Source organism: Aedes albopictus, chromosome 3 (genome assembly GCF_035046485.1).
Source record: "Aedes albopictus strain Foshan chromosome 3, AalbF5, whole genome shotgun sequence".
Lineage (NCBI taxonomy): Eukaryota > Metazoa > Arthropoda > Insecta > Diptera > Culicidae > Aedes > Aedes albopictus.
This window is the reverse complement of record NC_085138.1, coordinates 408,467,097-408,487,408: the sequence shown is the minus strand read 5'-3', so window position 1 is coordinate 408,487,408 and position 20,312 is coordinate 408,467,097. Positions and strand designations below refer to the sequence as shown.

General features: G+C 38.9%; 2 protein-coding genes across 2 annotated transcripts in view; one reads left to right on the top strand and one right to left on the bottom strand.

Annotated features, from left to right (window-relative positions):
* LOC134291990 (uncharacterized) overlaps window positions 1–20,312 on the top strand; it is a 272,183-nt gene that overhangs the window by 27,572 nt on the left and 224,299 nt on the right. The gene's annotated exons all lie outside the window — the stretch shown is intronic.
* Window positions 7,927–10,087, bottom strand: LOC109402157 (esterase B1-like). Its single transcript, XM_019674786.3, has 2 exons — window positions 9,474–10,087; window positions 7,927–9,418 (listed from the first exon to the last, which is right to left on the bottom strand). Exons 1-2 carry the CDS (start codon window positions 10,011–10,013, stop codon window positions 8,216–8,218), a joined length of 1,743 nt encoding a protein of 580 aa, XP_019530331.3. The 5' UTR covers window positions 10,014–10,087; the 3' UTR covers window positions 7,927–8,215.

The following is a 20,312-nucleotide window of genomic DNA, read 5'->3' as shown; positions in this document are numbered from 1 at the left end:
TAGACAATGGACAACACGTATAACACTCAGTGGCCCAGTGGAGTATTTTCTGTTTTGACGAAAAGTTTTCCTCGACCGGAGCGGGAATCGAACCCACACTTCGAGGCATGCGAGATACCTAAACGACTAACGCCGCTAACCGCTCGGCCATGAAGTCCACGATTTGTTCATACAAAAATTTGTAAATTTGTATAGAGCTTAGAATTTGGATAGACCCTCTCCTACTTACATAGTTTATGCACGGCCCCTATACATAAATCTGCAAAGGGCAACATGGCTACCAAACAACTCTGTAACAATATAAGTCGAAAAACCAGCCCAACATTAAAAGAAGGGAAAACACCAGATGGAAATAATAGAGATATGGTGCCAATCAACCCGGTAACGACGTAACTAGAAAGAACAGTCTATAAATTGAAGAAGGGCAAATCTCATATACAGTAAGCAGCTTTCACTTCCAGTAAACTATATAAGTGCAGCTAGAAGAACAGCCTTTCATGAAAAGAAAAGCTACAGTTTAGTCGCCAGAAATAAAATAGTTAATTTGGTTCAACGATGCTGGATCTACCTTGCTAAGTGAACTGAACTGAATATCTGAAATCCAGTCCAGTACTACAATCTTGAAAAAAAATATCCAAAAAACAATTTTAGGGCTTGATGTTCTGGAAACTAACCATCAAAATCAAAAGAAATCAAAAAAAATCTAGTTGCCAGTTTGGCCGCAAGTCAATTCTGAAAAATTTTACTTGAAAGTACAGCCTATTATTCAAAGAAGAACAAATCCGCTATGGAGTTAGTTATTCGTCTGCAAATAAGCTACGTAACACTCAAACTCGAAAGAACAGCTTCTGATGAAAAGAAGGAAACATTTCTATAAAGAAATCAACAGTTTGGCTACCAAACAACTCTGCAATAGTATATGGTTGGAAACTGCAAACTCAATAGAACAGCCTATTTTTAAAAGAAGGCAAATATTTGAAGAAGTGTAGTTTGATAACCAGCACAATCGTTTGCCACCAGTTTACAATCGTGCTTGAGGCCAACCAACTTATAAAAGAAGGGAAAATGTCAGTTTGAAATACTTGTAGTTTTTATAGCCATAGCTATAAGTTCAAAAGAGCAGCTAGTTTAAAATAAGGAAAATTTGTCTTTACTCGTCTTCTTAATTTCATTGCGTTTGCTGCTTTCGTTTTCACGAACCTTACTTTTGCATGAAGCACAACATACGGAAACCTAAGGGAAACGGAACCTATCTTAAACAATGTGCTCCCATTGTCATGCTATCTAAAACGAAGTAAATAAGAGCTATTTGATTTGTGTTTTATTTTTATATATTTTTTTTACTCGTTACAAAAAGAAAACAGAAAAAATCGGTACCTGAATCGTCTGTTTAAGAATAGTATTAACATAGGGGCATAGGATGGAGAAGAGTATTCATACCTACACTAGTTACTGATTACCCTTTCCTAACTTATAACGACCTTCATCAACTTTTAATCGGTCACCCCTTTTTTGGTGATCTCCTGAACGATTCGGGGTAATGGCCCTTTCGGGGTAATGGCTTTCGGGGAAATGGCTTTCGGGGTAATGACCCATTCGGGGTAATGGCTTTCGGGGTAGTGGCCTATTCGGGGTAATGGCATTCGGGGTAGTGGCGTTCGGGGTAATGGCGTTCGGGGTAATGGGGTGGAGCCGTTCCTTTTACTAGTGGACAAAATTTCAACTTGATTGCTTCATTACTTTTAGAAACTCAGCCTTTTGAAAAAATGTACTATATTAAATGGGCATGTACTAAAATTGCCATATCGTCCAAAATAATTGACCAATCGATTTCAAGTCCACACAAGTAACTCATGAATATTAGGGCAATAACCTGTCAAAAAATCAGCATGATTGATAAACGCATCACAAAATAACAACATTTTAAATTTTGTTGACAAAAAGTTGATATTTAGACCTTTTTTCATACAAAATCGACCATCGATTTTTTTGAAAATAAAAACGTTTTTGTTCATTACACCACATGTACTTTATATTCCAATGTAGAACGAGTGGATTCCGTGCCTGGTTCTCTCGGCCTTATAAAGGGTTAAATTAAATGTACATGCCATCATTGTTTACGAAATGTGAGTGTCGAATAAAAAAAAATGTATCATTGACCGTCGAAAACCCCTCCCACATTAAATTTCTGGCTACGAAACTCGGTTTCGTTCATTTAATTCTATTTTTTTTTTTCTAAAAAAAATCATTGGGCCCCAGATGATTCGACAATTCTTGAAGGGGGTCGCCACCTCAAAAAGGTTGGGAACCCCCGGTATATAGGGAAATACGAAATGAACAAGTTGATGGCCTCCATCACATTCATGTTAGACTGGGCATTCCTGGCTCACTTTTTCACATACATGCTTTTTATCGACCTCCGTTACATAATCTCCACGATTTCTTTTCAAGAATTGAAACAGTGCTTGCTCGCTCACCTGGTTTGTGTGCCGTAGTAGGTGATATGAACATACCAGTTAATCTACCCGATATCACGATAGTGCAGGACTATAGAAATTTGTTGAATTGTTACAATTTCGCTATAACAAACACATATGCTACAAGATTAGTTAGTGATAACATATTGGATCATGTGATTCCTCATGGTTCTGCGGAAGGAAAACTGAAATACGTTATAGAAACCTATAGACAACTTCGTGCAAAATTTTCCAAGTTAGTTACTGTTAAAGCAAACATCAAAGGTGAATGTCCCTGGATGACTTTACATCTATGGAAGTGGTTACGTATAAAAGAAAATTGTCTCAAAACTTTTCGTAGACGCCTTTCTGATGAAGCACGATCAATGTTAAACTATGTTTCTAAAAAAGTTCAGAGAAAAAGGATTCAGCTAAGAGAAATTATTATACTGGATTGTTCAGCAGCGGAAATCAGAGGTCAATGTGGAAAAACCTTAATAATGTTATTGGATGCATCAACGATTCTTCAGAAGACATCACGTTAAAGATCGGTGGACGCAACGAATCATCAGGAGAAGCAGTAGCCAATCACTTCAACGAATTCTTCACATCCATCGGACCCCAGCTCGCCTCTTCAATCAGCAGCAACATGGACATAAATAAATTCAACACGCTCAATCGTCTGCCAAACTCCATTTCCGTGAACCCAACCACTGAGCAAGAAGTAGTTCTCGAGATCAAAAACCTCGATGTCAAGAAAAGCCCAAGGCCTAATGGCATCCCTGCGGCTTTCGTCAAGAACCATCATCATCTTTTTGCAATTCTTCTCAGGGACACTTTCAACGAAATTACCCGGACTGCCTGAAGACTGCAAGTGTTACACCGATATTCAAGTCAGGTGTCAGAACAGAGGTCAACAATTATCGTCCAATATTGGTTCTATCGGTTCTTGGCAAAGTACTGGAGAGAATTCTGGTCGACAGGCTGTCCAGATTTTTCCAGGATCATCAAATCTATATATATATAAATGAGTTTCTGTCTGTCTGTCTGTCTGACCGCTATGCATTCGGAAACTACTAAACCGATCGGTGTGAAATTTTGTATGTAGGTATGTTTGAGGCCGGGGAAGGTTCTTAGCTTGGTGTGAAACCTCTCCGGTCTCTGGAACGGGGGGCTCCCATGCAGATCAGTTTTCGGGGCACTTCTCTAAGGAGCTGTGTGTCAAAAAACACAGTAGGCAGGCAGTACGACGATTGCCGGGACAGCTATGTGCAATAAACATTTCAAAAATGGTTCATTTTTAAAACTTAAGGCACAGGAAATGGAACGCGAAACCCGCTTTTGACTCCGGGAGAATCTTGACGCCTAAGAAGGAAACGTCACAAGGCCCCAAGCAGCTGGTCTGAACCGCGGCCGCTTTCGGGGTGGGCACAGAAGGCCTCTTATGCTCCCGGGTACCAGGGCGTTGTAAGTGTGGGGAAGTTTTCGGATGTGGGTGGTCCTGAAAAGTGGTTAAATTCGCTTAGTACGTACCTATTTTATTTCTATCTATTCTACAACAGGGGAGTAATGCGACGTGACAGGTATCATAGGTGGTAGCGTCGTGGCGTCGAGTGCTGTCCAGTAACTGGCACCACGAAGAACTTGATGGTCCGGCGAAGACGACGCTGGACTCGAGGCAGAATACATGGTCTGGTGCTGTAGGTTGGTCTTCTGGACAACACGAGGCATGGATTCTTCCAGACAAACAATTTGCTAAAAGCCCAGAATGCAACGGGACTCCGGTGGCCAATTATTTCAAGTCGCCGGAATACAAGAGTGGTAAAGGCTTCTGGTAAAAAAAAACCTTTCAGGATTATTTTAAAAATGACTCCAAGCACTCTGCTTGGGATTCCTCTAGAAATTTCTACAGGAGTTGTTCCAGGATTCCTCTGTGAATTCCTACAGGGATTCATCCTGGAATTCCTCTATAAAGTCCGCTAGAGATTCCGTTAAAAATTCATCCAGGCATTCCCCTAGATACCTTAAGCAATTTCTCTAGAGATTCCACCAGGGGTTTATCCAGGAACTTCTCCAGGAATTCTTTCAGGGATTTGTCAAAGAATTCCTCCAGGGATTCTTCCTAAAAGTTCTTCAGTGATTCTTCAAGAAAACCATTCAGAAATTCCTCTAGGGATTTCTCTAGAGATTTCTCCAGGAGATCCTTAGAAGATAGCTCAAGGAATTTCTCTAGAGATTTCTCCAGAAATTCTCTCAGGTATGTCTACTGGAATTCCTTATGAAGCTCCTCCAGGCATTCCTCCAGGAGTTCCTCTAAGGATTGCTCTTGGAATTCCTCCACGAATTATTTTAGGAATTCCTCCAGGAAATCTTTCAGAAATACCTCCAGGCATTCCTCCAGGAATTTCTATAAGGATTTCTCCGGGGATTCATCCAGCCATTCCTTCTGGATTTAATTCGCACATTTGCGATTCTATCCACCGTTTCTTTCATTACTTTCGTTACTCCCTCCTTCTTTGAGTAGTATTAAGTTCACCGAGAAAAGCCAATAAAATTCAATTATCATAAAGTCATGCGGTGATTAAACCTAGAAAGTTCCCCAGTATTTTACCAGTAATTCCTCGAGGAATTTACCAGGAATACCTTCAGGGATTCCACTAAAGATTCTTCCTCCAGTAATTCATCCAGATATTCATGGAATTACTCCATAAATACCTCTGGGAATTTCTCCAGGAATTTTTTACTCGCGCTGTCTGTCTGTCTGACCCTTATGCATTCGGAAACTACTTATCAGAACGGTGTGAAATTTTGTAGGTAGATATTTTTGGGCCGGGGAAGGTTCTTAGCTTGGTGTGAGACCTCTGCGGTTTCTGGATCGGGAGGCTCCCATACAGATAACTGTTCCATTTTCTTTACGGACCAACTGCTTAAATTTACAACATACCTAAATGTTTCTAATTTTTATCGAAGGTTTTTCTTTCGAGTGGCGCTGTTGTGTAGTTTATGGCAGTTGAACTGTAAATTCTATGATCGAGGTGTCCGTTTAAGTTACATTGATAACAAGTTGGTTAGCAACCAAACCACCAAACAGACAAGTGTAACAAATGGAAGATAACGTGCCTCTGGAGCCGGGGTTGCGATGTTTATACAAATGAGTTTACATGCTCTTTGGAGCCATACAACTAATTATTTAATGAAATGAACAAACAGGTTAACTGTTCAATTTGTCCTCATGATGGGTTGCTATGTTCATTTGTAGAACAAGTTAAGAAAATTAACAAAAACATTAGAAAAACTGTGCAAGTGCAACAATTAAAATGGACAATACAAGGTTTGCCGGGTCAGCTAGTACTATATAAAAGCCAGTTTGGATTTAGAACAGGATCTAGCACTTTAACAGCAGCGCACGAGCTTGTGGATGACATCTATGAAGCTTTCGATAATCGCAGCATTGTTGGAGTTCTTTTCCTAGACCTAAAGAAAGCATTCGATAGATAAACCATGAAGTACTACTCCAAAAACTTGATTACGTACTTGTAAACAACACAAAAAGCTCCCTTTCTCCCACCACCGTCGGCGTTCCTCAAGGCAGTAATTTAGGCCCATTACTGTTCCTGATATACATTAATGACCTTCCAAATCTTCGACTACACGGAAAGCCTCGGCTGTTCGCAGATGACACTTCGCTGTCGTATAGAGTCCTTACTACATCAGAAACTATCCACTTCATGGAACAAGACTTGAAGATGCTGAAAGTGTTCTTCGATGAAAACCTGCTTTCATTGAACCTCAAAAAACGAAATACATGATATTTCACTCTCGCTGGATGAAGACATCGCCTCATGTCAACCTTATCGTCAATTCTGATAAGATAGATAAAGTAGAATACATATTTCAAATACCTAGGGCTTACATTCAACTCACATTTGAACTGGAATGAGCACATCTGTAGACTGCACAAGGAAATTAGTTCAACATGTGGCATTATATGGAAACTGTCAAAAATATTACCATTAAAACAGAGAATTAGCATGTATTATGCTTTTGTACATTCAAAACTTTCCTACATGGTATCGATCTGGTGTACCGCAAATCAAAGCAACTTGCAAAGAATCCAATCTATGCAAAACCGTTCCACTCAACTACTGACCTCTACAAAGACTCTGCGTTGTCTATTCTTCCATTGAAAGCACTACGCGACCTACAGTGTCTCAAACAGATTCATTACATGTTGCATAACGAAATCGCCCACCACAATGTTACCTTTGAACGAGCTCAACACCGATACTTGACCAGGAATCAGTCTGCATTGTCCCTTCGCAGACAAAATACTGAGACAGGCAAGAAACAATTTGACTATTATGGCAAAAAGCTTTTCAATGATCTTTCTACTGACTTGAAAACGGAGAGGAGCTCAACGCGATTCAAAAAAAAGTTACAAATACAATTCAAGGCTAACATTAGTAGATTTTTACTACGATAACTAGTTCGACCGATAAGTTATCGCAATACAAAACCATGAGATACTGAACGCAACTACGTCATAATGATGCAACAGCCTGGAATAATACGACGGATGAACCGAGAAGTACGCAACAAGGCATTACGAGAGCCCCTGCTCACTCTGACCCGATCAACACACTTCGGCATCGTATCAACACCGCTATCCATCGAACTGCTGCCATCCTCGTCGTCTCGGTTGTGTGGTTAGAGTTCGCGCAGGGGTCTCTTAGACCGCCTTCTCAGGCAAGTATGCGTGTATGTCAAACTGTTTTTTGTCCCTGAAATCTTTTTGGGTTTTCAGCGCCGCATTCCTTCGAATCACACCCTCTGTCGGCACTTATTGGAGTCAATATCAGACAAGTACATCAATTCAACGTGGAATCATCAAGTGGAAAGTAGTATTGTCTACCTTTCTGTTGAATTTATATAACCATATCTTGATTATCTTGTTAGTAAGTTGAGTTTAACTTTAGGGTTACTTACGTTTTTGCTGCCTCCTTCAAAGAGCACTATTTAGCTCACTGGAGGTAGAATGATTTAGTTCTAAGTTAGTCATAATCATAGCCTGTAACTAGGACAAAATCTATTAAATAAACGGGGAAAAAAACTTTGAATATCAAAGAATACACTTGAACATTACGAATAAAAAAATGTTTAATTTTCTATCGATTTTAATAATAGCACAACTTTGAGGTGCTTTCAGGCTGCTTAAGAGGCTAACAATGAGATTTGACGGAAGTTCCAGTAAAGCTCCTTATTGGCCTCTTAAGCAGACAGAAAGTTCCGATTGGAACTTTATCCGTACTTTGCGGAACTCGAAAGCGTATTTTCTCATGGGAAGTGGAAGTTTTGATTACTTTGAGCTATGGTCTCCCAAAAATTGAGTCAAAATGATGACAGCTACTAAAGGTAGAAATCATGTTGGATGTGATACAAACTAAGAGTCGCATACTGAAGGAGAAGATGATTTTCTTTCCAGTCCGGCTTGTTTTATTTCGAAATCCAAGGACAGAACAAGTGGTTCTTCAACGAAAGCGAAAAGTCTCATGCATAATGGATTGAATGCTATCCATAGAGAAAACACTGTCAACAAATCGTAAAGCATCCACTCCGAACGCGACGAAATGATGAATTCAATAAACATAGGTCAATCGAGAAGGTGTGAATTAATCATCAGTTTGATAATTGCTTTTTGAGCTTTCCCGCCGCGCAGTCCCCAGCAAGGTTTTGAAGTGGGTTTGCAATTTGTATTTCGTTTACTTCAGAGTGGCCTCCGGCAAATTCATGTCGTCGATTGGGTACGGCAGATTCGTTATGTGACCATTATATTTCTCGTGCAGTCGCAGCCACAGAGACAGGCGTTCCGAGTCATAGGTTGACATTTGAGGGGTGTGATCTATCTTGAGATATCTCATATCGAACGATTTCTCTTCGCCGGGGTTCAACAGTGCTACCGGTTCCCAGCGGAAAGGAAACGTGGACTTCGATGCCGGAGTAGGATCCGAGTACTTGGCAAAATTAGTCCACAAGCGAACCATCGTTTGGCGAACCTGGTAGGCTTTGTCCGATTCCGGGACTTCCGCAAGAGTTGCGGATGTGAACACGTAGAACAGCTCGTCCATGTGGCCGGCCCCTTTGAGAGGGGGAAGTTTCGCGATGGTCTTCCCGTTGTTCAGAGCACCGTCAAACGTAAAGAAGAACTGATAGATATTTGGATTCTTCTGGACGAAGCTGCCAAAGTACGCCAAGACGTAGGATGTTATTGAGTTTTTCTCGGAAATATATCGAGAGAGATCTTGGATGTTAGTTTCCGCTATCGGCTTACCGTCGAAAAAGAGCTGTTTGATTTCTTCGCCGACCTGCTTGGCCGCTGGACTGAAGAAATCCACATTGAAACTCCTTGGCACAAGACGTTCAACTTCTTTATCATAGTCTTCCAGGTGTTGGATTGCGTTCTTCAACTCGAAGGAACCTTCCGCGTCGTTTGTTCCGATTATAATCGGCATATTGAAGCTTCCAGGAGTCCTAATAAGCTCCATTGGGTTCTTCGTGAGAACAGCATCCTTAGTACCACGTCGTTCAATGACATGCGCAAATGGGATGCCATAGGCTTCTTCCAGTTTACGTTCCCTTGGCGTGAACACTTCGAACTGTCTCTGAACCAACTGCTCGGCCGACACATTCTTCAACACTTGTAACGCCTCCTTGTCGCAACTTCCCGTGTACCCGAAGAGCTTTGCCAGGTCTCTAGCCTTCTGTACCATCTCAGTTCCATAAGTGAAATCACACATGTGGTGACCACACTGCATAATGGCCTTGTGGAAGTACTTTTTGGAGGTGTCCGACATACAGTGCAGCCCAACGCAGCTTCCCCCTGAACTGGAACCGAACAAAGTTACGTTGGAGGGATCGCCACCGAACTTGCTGATGTTCTCGTTGACCCACCGAAGGGCCATGAGCTGTAAGGGAACACAGTGTTACCGTTTTGGAACTGATTAAATCACCAACACCTACCTGATCCTTCAAGTCGCCATTCCCATGAATGCCAGCCTCCGGTAGACACAACAACCCCAGCACTCCCACCCGATAATTCATGGTAACGAACACCACACCTTCTTGCACCATGTAGTTCGGATTGTACAGCAAGCTATCTCCGCTTCCGCCGATCAAGCCACCTCCGTGGATAAACACCATCACCGGAAGCTTCGGTTCCACCTGTCCACGCACCGGCAACGCCGGAGTATACACGTTCAAGTACAGTCCGTCCTCCCTTCCGCTGATCTTCCTCGTCAGCAGATTCATCCCTACATAGTTGCTTCGCTCCTGTGAGCAATCCAGCACCGTCGCCGGAAACTTATCCAGCGGAACAGGCGGTTCAAAACGCAGATCTCCGACGGGAGGCCGCGCGTACGGAATCCCTTTGAAGTAGTAATAATCCGAACCGTTCGGAAGCCGATCCCGCACTCCGTTGACCATCCCCTGCCGAAGGGTGACGATCTTCCGGTTGAGCGTTGCGGTGGGATCGCCGCCCGTAGTAGATCTTCGCATTACCATATTCACCTAGCTGTACGTGCCAATCGTCCGTCTACAACAATCCACCTATAACTGGCCACCGTCAAGCGATGCAGCTGACTTTTTAAATGCACCGTTCGGAACATCGAAGGCGCGGTCATTAACTATTCAGTAGCCAAGTGGAAGTACATAGGTAGCTGTCGTCGTCGTCGCCGTCGTGCGATTAGCTCATTATAATTGCAATTAATTGAGCCGGCATTGGTTTGAACACGTTTGTCATCCACCTTGTACGCGGGTTCATCCAAGTCGGCGGCGCGGCAATGCATTTTGCAGAGTGGGACTCACGTACGGAGATTATTGAAAAAAATGCTACACATCTTGTTTATCCAGGCTGTAATAATTAAATCAAACGCGGGCAAAGCAGCGCTCAGAATAGTAACTGATCATTAATGACACTCAGATGAAGATTACATAAATATACATTTAGCAATATCCCTGAAGAAGGTGTAATAAACACCGAAACGTCGGATGAAGAACGATATTTAGTCGTTTGATGGCGTAATAAAGAATTTTCAGTCGATAGCGCTTTACTTTTAGCAATATCTAAATGTGAATTATATAACCTTATTGATAGGGAGAGGCAATTGCGCAAACACATCTATTAATGAAATAATTCAATTCAGTACTAAAATTTTGATTTTGTATAACTCATTTTGGTATAATAAAAGCATTTTTTTCCGAACTGGTTCATTATGCAACTGAAATGAATTGCATAATGTAAAATAGTTGTATATTGTTCATAATGCAACTCATTTGAATTGAATTATGGACATTATGCAACTCAAATGAGTTGTGTAATGAAACAACATTGTATAATAGTTATTTGTGTGACGAGTTGCAAAAAGTTGTTTTTTTCAGCACGAGTCGTACATTTATCCAACGAGGCTTGCCGAGCTGGATAAATACGAAGAGTGCTGAAAAAGTCGAGTTTTGCAACGAGTTCCATACAAAATTTTATGCAAGGATTTTTTCATAATGCAACTCATTTGAGTTGCATAATGTTCATAATGCAACTCAAATGAGTTGCATTATGAACATTATGCAACTATTTTTCATTATGCAACTCATTTCAGTTGCATTATGAACCGGTACGGAAAAGTTGGCCATTATGACACTGAAAAGAATAGTATAAAATAGAAATTATGACACTGAATTGCATAAAAAATTGTATGCAAATCGTTGCAAAACTCGTTTTTTATGTCTTCTTTCGTGATGAAAAAATCAAACTTCCATAAAGGATTCCTTCTGAAATTTTTCCAGAGAATCCATCGAGAATTCTACAAGGAATTCCTACGAATATTCGTACAGGGTTCCATTTAGGGGTTCCAAGAATTCCTCTACGAATTTCTTCAGCGATTCATCCATGAATTTCTTAAGAATTTTTTCCTGAGATTTCTTCAAAGATTCCTTCATGGATTTCTTCGAGTATTCCTCTAAGCTTTCTCCAAGGATTTTCCAAGAATTCCAGCGAATTCGGTTGGATTATCTCTAGAGATTAACCAGGGATTCCCGTCTTTCATGAATTCTGATGACGCTTCTGGAATCTCCTGTGAAGATACCTCGAGGAATTCCTTCTAGGATTTTGTAAAATACATATTATTTTGGGATTTTCCCACTGATTCGTGGAACCCTCCATGAACTTGTCAAGGAACTTCGAAAAGGATTTATCAAATAATTCATCCGGAAACTTCCTCAAAAATTTCTTAAAAATTCTTGTAAATTCCTCAGAAGATCCCTAAAGCGATTCCTCCAGGGATTTTTCCGGAGATTTTTTTCTCGGGATTTTACAGGAATTCCTCAAAAAGTTTTTCTCAACATTTATCCAAGAATTTATGCACTGGCGCTTTCTCCAGGGATTTAACCAGGAATATTTCTAAGGATTTCACCAGGGTTTCACTCTTCAAGAATTCCTTCCAGGTTTTCTCCAGGGATTTCTTCCAGGATTCCTTTAGGAATTCTTTCTTCTTCAATAATTCGTTTTGAGATTCCTCCAGAATTTCGGTTCGAAGTCCCTACAGGAATTCCTTCTGAGATTTCTCCAAGAATTCATCTCAAGATTTCTCTAGCAATTCGTAACGAGCTTCTTTCAAGAGCCCCGGGACACCTGTAGGAATGCCCGTTCATGAACTCTTAGAGGAGTTGTAGAAGGAAGTTGTGGAGGAATCCCAGAGAGAGCTAGAAAGGAAGATTTCCAGCAGAAACTCTCTGTTGAGTCCCAGAAAGAACTTCTAGAGAAATGACAGAAAGAACTCATCAAGGAATCCCAAAAGGAACTTCTGGTCAACCTAGGAAATTATGAACCCTGGAGATACCTCCGGGAGAAGTCCTAAAAGAAACATCCCAGAAAGAGCTTCTGGAGGAATCTGAGAAGGTATAGCCTTCAAACGGAGAAGTCGTGGAAGGAACTCCTTGGTATTTCTAGAATACGGATTAAAAGGGTTCGACTGTTGCGATCTATAGAGCTACTAATTCGGCACTGCAGTTTTGATCTTGGTATTTCTAGGAATCTCAGATGTAACTGCTTGAGGAATCTCGAGAGGAATTCCTGAGGAAACCTCGGAAATGATTCCTGGAGGAATCACGGAAGACATTTTTAAAGAAATCGTTCAAGGTTCCCCTTGAAGAGATCTCGTTAGAAGTTCCAAGAAGAATCCCAGAAATAAGGTTTTTTTGATTCCTAGAAGACCTGAAGAGACCTGAATTCCTGGATGAATCCCACATTTAATTCCAGGTGGAATCCCAGATGTAATCTCTACAGAAATTTCTGAAGAAAATTCTGGAAGAGGGAGTCTCTGAAGGAAATAACCCCAGAGAAATTCCAGAAAGAACTTCTGGAGCAATCCTTGAAGCAATTACTGGATTTTCTAGGCAATCGTTTGGAGAATCTATTGGAGATTCTATTAGAAAACCTACCAAAAATTTTCTTCAGAAATTCTTTAAAAAAATCTTTCCAAAAAAATTTATCGGAAATTTGTCCGAGCAACGGCCAAAAATTCCCTCACGAATTCTTAAAAAAAAAATCTTCCTTGGATTCATTCGGAAATTTTCCTCGGGGATTTGTTTAGAAACTCCACCTCTTCTAAAAATTCCACAACAAATTCTTTCAAAGCATCTTGCATGATTACTTCTAAAATTCCTCCATTTTTTCAAAAAATTTCCATGAATTTGAGCATAAATTCCTCCAGGGATATTTTGTAAAAATCGTTTAGAGATTCCTTCAGAATTTTCTTTAGACATTTATTCAGAAATTTTTATTATAGTGTTTTTCAGAATTTTCTTTCAAAAGTTTCTTCAGCTTTTGTACTGGGGTTACTTTGGATATTCTTCCAAGGATATCACCAGAAACTTCAACAGCAACTTTCAATTTATTCAGAAGTTCCACCAGGGATTCCTCCAGAAGTTTCATAAAGAGTTGTGTAAGAAAGTTGTGGCTCATACTACAAAAGTTCAGCTTATTGGATGCAGTGGCACCGAATTTTTTTTTGTCGAAATTGTTTTAAGCACTCTCTGAATCGGTCTTCCAAGGGTTTATTCCGAAACTTTCTTCGGGGTTTGTTTCAGAAATTGCTCTAGAGATTCTTTTTAAATCTAAATTCCTGTCGGAAAATTTTCCTTGGATTTCTTTAGAAATTCCTCAAGGCACTCTTTTTTTTTTTAGATAAATAGTGAGATCCATTCGCGAACTTTCTGCAGGGTTTCCTATAGAAACTGCCTTAGGCATTCCTTCATAAATTTTTTGAGGGATTCTTTTAGAAATTCTCCCTTGACTTTTATTATTATTACAGTGACCCTACACCGATGAATCACCTTAATTTTGTACACTATTTATGAATCACCATGTTGATCAAATGACTGATCCATAAACTGTGGTCATTTTTGCCGATTCATAAATTGTGGGGTCACTGTAATTCGACTAATAATTCCTTCAGAAATATCTTTTGATATTCCTTAAGAGATTTCTTTACGAATTTCGCTACATTACTTAATCCCTTTTTTTAACTTCCACGGATTTTTTAATAATTCTTTCATGGACCCTTGCTGAAATCTATCTGAGAATTTATTAAAAAAAACTTTCAAGAATTCCTGAATAAAATCTCAAAGGTATTCTTAAAAAAATGCAGGGACTCACTTGGAAACTCCACGTAGATTTACTCCAAATAATCATCCTAGAGAAATTCAGTCAAAAATTAATTTACAAAATCTTTTGGGTATTTTTATAGACTTTAGAATGCCCTTCAGAAATTTCTATTAGAACTCCTCAAAGAGTCTTTATTTTTTTTTAAATGATTCAAGGGTGATACATTAAGAATCAAAAACTCAGAACTCATTCAAAACTTTCTCAGAAGCTTTCTTAAAAAATTTCTCCAAAGATTACTTTAGAAATTTAACAAAAGATTTTTAAGAAAATTTCTTCACATTATTTAAGATATTCCTTCAAGGCATTTCTCTTGCAGAAATTACTGCTAGGATTTCTCAAGAAAGTCTTAGAAAATCCTCCAAGTATTCTTTTAGAATTTTTTCTACAGATTCTTTCAGAGATTCTTATAAGGTTCCGGAAAGGCTGGAAGACATTCTTGCCAGTTATTCCCCTATTTTCTCGAATTTTTTTTCCAGAATTTCTTCCTAACGTACCTCTAGAAATTTCTCAATGTCTTCCTCCAGGAATTCATTAAAAAAAAATATTTTGGATTTTTTTTAAAAGATTTCCGCGGGATTTTTTTATTTCAACAATATTTCAAGAGATTTTCTAAGTGTTATTGATATAAAGTACTTTGCGTTTCAAAAGGCATTATAAGTCATCATAAAACAAACTGCAAGTTTAAACTGATTATATATTCAAAAACTTATCAGAACACTAATGAAGAAAATGTTCGTTTGTTCCGCGATCGAGAGGTCAATCTCCGTAGTTCTGGTTTCTGCGCGGAAAAATTCCATCCCGAAAATGAAATCCGTCCAAAATGTACCGTGCATCCGGGAGTCAGAGCAGTGATTAGAGGTAGTCTTGAGCAAAAGAAAGAAATAAAAGCTATTCGGAAGTTACTATTTAACAAAAACCTCAAAGGAATGTGTTTTGTATTCAGCTGTTGCTGAATGCAACAGGAAGTTTTTTTTAGTAAATTGTTACTCGAAGAATTCCGACAATTGCTTAGTTACATCTGAAGGATTTGGCTGATCAGACGGAAATTGAGTCCGTTTCTGTTATTGGCGAATGGCTGACTTAAAGTGATGAATTTGGTGAGTTCGTTCTAATTTGAATTGTGTAGTTGTGCATGTCACAAACTCGAATATTATTTGCATTCCTTTCATAAACCCCCTCCCCCCTCGTAGACTTTTGTTCATACAAAAATTTTGAAATTTGTATGGAGCGTGGACTTTGGTCAGTACCCCCCCAAAGTCTACGTGGTTTATGAACGGCCCCAAATTTACTATATTATTTACATACATTAAATGTACTCGGGGAAGGGATCATTCTACTTTTTTCTCGTTTCAGAGAGCGAGTAATGGCGCTTAAGCCTAGGCTTTCAAGCCTGGACATGAGGGTTAAATTTCTTTGTACCATCCCAGGAAGAAGAAGAGCAACGACGGAGTGACATAAACTTTCTTAGCGATGTCACTCCCAACGTATTTACTTCACATTATACTTACATACTATGCTGAGCGATTGGTACGAGATGTCCCCGTTCTTTAGCATTAAAGTGGCTTCAATATCCACAACAAAACGCTGCACAGTTGGCCTGGCCGCTTCAATTATTGTACTGCATCTCAGATGTGCTGCAAGCATTGATAATGACAAGAAAAATGATAGAAATAGTCGATTCTATCATTTTCCAGGATTCTTTCAATGAATGGCTGTGTATGTGTAGACTAGATAATTATATTCAAAAAATTATCATTAAAAAAATTTAATAAAAAATCCACCTATAAGGTAAAGAAAAATGGTTCCCGAACTGGGGTCACGAGCCAGAAAAATTTCTCGCGAACCAAAACTGCTAGGAAGGAGTGTAAATGTTTTTCAGATTGATTATCTCAAGGCGCTCAAGAACAGCAAGAACAGCTGGACTAGCGCCAATAATATTCATATTAGCTTAGTTTGAAAGAACGGCCTATGTTTTGAAGAAGGCTAAATTGCTTGTGAAAATATTACATAATAGGACATTTATTGTTATAGCACTGTTGATCGAAAGGATAAAGATAAAACTTCAGCACAGAGTAGTCAACACTTTTAAGTTAATAGTGTTCACGACTGATCTACTCGAAATAACTACGTTCCCATTCTTATCTAAACAAGCTGTTCTTTTGAAACCATGATTGGAATCCAGAATTTCAATAGTTACAGGGGATACTCAAAATAACTGGGACAGGTAAAATTTTCACTTTTTGAAAAATGTTCAACTAGCTGTAACTTTTCGAATAGGGCATCAAATATTCTCAAATTTTTACTGTAAGTTCATTAACTAGTTGTGTAGTCAAAATTTGAAAATGATCGGTTTATTCTACACGAAGTTATAAAGGTTCTAGAACAAGGTATAATTATTCGATAACCAACTTTGAGCTGTTATATCTCTGGATTCAATGAGCCGAATGCAATGAAATTTTGATCAGTTATGACTTATGTAATGAGCTATTAAAAACTTTTGACTTAACTTAAAATTCTTTAAACGAAAGAAAATTAGAACGATTAGATTATTTTTCTAATATAACACCAATTTATCCAAAACTTTATCATCGTTTCAAAATTCGAGAAAGTAATGATAGTTTATTTAAATTCCCTCTAATTGGCTTGAATATATTTATGTTTCAAAGTAAAGCAACCAAATAGCCGGCATTCAATTGAAAAAGTAATGGGATACATATGAAAAATAGATAAAATTACTAAAAAAACATAGAATAAATGAAATCGCTATAACTTTTTTTCTTATTAATAATTTCAAATTAAGTCAACTGTTTTTCAAAGTTCATTATATCAGTCATAGATGATCAAAATTTCATTGCATTCGGTTCATTGAATCCGGAGATATAACAGCTCAAAGTTGGCTATCGGATAATTATACCTTTTTCTAGAATCTTCATAACTTCGTGTAGAATGGCCCGATCTTTTCCACATTTGAACCACTGATAGAGAACTAGTTGATGGACTTGCAGTCAAAATTTGAGAATATTTGATGCCCTTTTCGAAAAGTTACATTTTTTGAAAAGCGAAAATTTTACTTGTCCCAGTTATTTTGAGTATCCCCTGTACATGTATAACGTTACGGTTCCCTATAACAGAACAACTTAAAAGAACAGATCATGATTGAAAGAAGGGCAAATTTCTGGTAAAAAATGACACCAAATTGAATTTAACTCCCTTGGAGGTGAAACTAGAAAGAAAAGCCTATTAACAAAAGAAGGGACAATTCCAATCAATGTTTCCACAGCTATATTGCCGAAAATGTATGTAACTCTTACATCAGACTGTGTTCAAAGAAAGCAAAACCCTCTGATGATAATGATTGCAGTTACTTTTAGTTGATAACGCGTGGACGACTCCTAAATTGATTTCAGAAAAGTGTTTTCAAGATTATTATGGTTTTCGAGCAAACGGTCTTTCGGGCAAATGACTTTCGGGCGTTTGTTACATTCGGGCGTTTGTCATTCGGACATTTGGAATTCGGGCGAATGGTTTTCGGGCGAATGTGACAGAACCAAAATCATGATCGCGGAGGTGAATAAAACCGTGGAATATAATCACGTGAGTGAAAAATTTAATGCCTGGCAGGAAGTCAAGAAAATTTTCCCGACCGGAACAGGAATCGAATCCGCCGTCTCCGAATTGGCGATCCATAACTTGAACCGCTAGGCTAACTGGAGACCCAGTCTGCTCAAACTACCACACTTAAAGTGTTATACAATATAGGTCACTCTTACGATTTTATGGCGACTCCTTTTTTGTGAATGTGTCGCCACCAAGCGGCAGAAGAGGTACTACTACAAACTAAATGCATGCGCCATCAAAATGACGTTTATTCTGTCAAGCTGTCATTGCATGGTGGGGATGCCCATTTATTCTTAAATAATCGATTAAACTATAATCGATTTTTTTTTTTCAACTACTTAAATTAGAAAAAAATAGCTCTTCTTTAATATTTTCTGGTAAGCTAAACCAGCTTTATCAGAATCTGAACCTCCTCTTACTATTCTGTTCACATTTCCACAGGTATTTTTAGAGCTCTTTCTATCGAATTTATAATATACTTGCTGTCCCCGGCAAACTTTGTCTTGCATAATGTGTTTTTTGATCTTGAATTTGCGGAGAAATCAGGATCAGAATCAAATTGAAAATGGACGGAAATGACAATTCTCGTCATTATCTACCAATCACAAGCTAATTTGATGAGAAAATTCAAGAATTTACGCTTGTTGAACAGGTAGATTTGAGGTTAGGGAATCGCCACTGAATAAACGTAATAAATGGGTGCTGCCTTTATAGTTTAAAGTGACCAACATAGACCCCCTCCCCACCTAATTGGTCCCACACCCGAAATTTAACTTACCAAAGCCAAATACTTGATGTACGATTTGGCATGAACCGAAGCACATTGTAAAATTAAAAGAAAACGCGAATGAACTAATCACAAATTCACTTTCTTGACTTTTGCCGTTTTTATAATCATGTATAAAGTCTTGACCTCAACATAAAATTTCTGTGTTCGATCTCACAAAAAGTTTTGATAATACAACCCAAAATTCTTCAAGGTGACTTCCAAATTATATACGATTCTTTACAAAGATACGTCCAGAAACGATGAGGAAACGCTTTGTCAACGAAAACATGTTCACTTTTTTAACTCCGACCTAAAATGGATTATTGAATTAAAAGTAGTTGTCCTGGCCAACATTGTACCCACGTTTTTATATGAAAAAAAAAATCTGAAAAAAGTTCAAAGTTGTCAGGGTTTTCTCGTATACTTTGCTGGCCGATTTTTTAATCTTATTTTTATCAAACTTAAACACTTTGAGTGCAGGCATTGTCGTGAAAGATATGTAAACCATTTAACGCGTTATCGAGTTCTATAGTCTGAAGTCTGAAGTCTGAAAACCACATACCGTCTCTCCTCGTTGATTTGACCGCATCTTATCTGAACACTTTTTAATTTGTCCCCCTCTAATCGTGGGCTTCGTGGCCGTGCGGCTAGAGGCGTCAGTCATCTAGACGTTTCGTAAGCCTCGGAGTGTGGGTTCGATTCCCGCTCCAGTCGGGGAAAACTTTTCGTCAAACGGAAAATTCTCCACTGGGCCACTGGGTGTTATGTGTGTTGTCCGTTGTCATATGTTAGTGCTTGTTCAGTCTGTACAACCTCTGGTTGAAGACGGTGTAGTGTCTTTTTTTTAATCTGTACATCGTTCAAATTAAAAATGGTTCAAATGTCAATCTGCTATTGAAACGGGGTGAAACGCAATGCATAATCACAACAAAACATAAAATAAGGCTGAAAAGCACTGTTATTTTCGTCGCCCACAGGGTTGCTAGAAGTTCAAACTAAAAATGAACCCCGATGGTTTGCATGAGGTGTCGTTCAAACCAACGGGAGTAGACAGTATCCGATCCAAATTGCGACAAGCGCGAGCCTCAGCGTACCAATAGCCGCTCGTGTTCCAGTAGCCGCTCACGAGCTTAATAATAAAGTTTACTTGCAAAAATACATTGTTTTTATCACGGTTATTCAAAATATGCGTGCCGAATTACAGTTGCACGGAGAAGATGGCACATGTTTATGTCAATAAGCATCCGATTTACGACGGTGAGCGGCTATTGGAACACGAGTGGCTACTGGTACATTATTGACGGTACCATTTCTCACGTTTAGTGCCTTCCATAGCCCATAGCGTCTGGCTGCAACGATCGATTTTCCGAACTTCCAAGAAATACGATTATTGTATGAATGATCTCCTGGTAAAGACCTGGTGTAGTATGACTAGGAAAAGTACAACATTTTAAACCAGAACAATAGGGTATTTAAACCCTGACAAAAGTGCGACTCCATCAACCCGAGCAGGAATCAATAACTGACACATAACTGGAGCATACCAAAGTCAGGTATCATACCAAAACCAGGTATTGGTCAGTTGTCCAGGTATTGACAATATCTTATTTTGGTATTTTGTAGGTATTGATAGAATACTTCAACGAGTTATTATTTTGGTTTTGAGGACTGATTGAGGTATTATTCAATTATGGAAAAATCGCTATTTGTATGGAAAAATCACCGATTATTATTTAGGTATTACCATACCTGAAGT

Bases quoted from the DNA above. Each gene is read 5' to 3' on its own strand.
- LOC109402157 (XM_019674786.3), bottom strand. From the start codon at position 10,013: ATGGTAATGCGAAGATCTACTACGGGCGGCGATCCCACCGCAACGCTC. The intron at 9,419-9,473 runs GTAGGTGTTGGT...GTTCCCTTACAG, and splicing joins ATGGCGACTTGAAGGATCAG to CTCATGGCCCTTCGGTGGGT.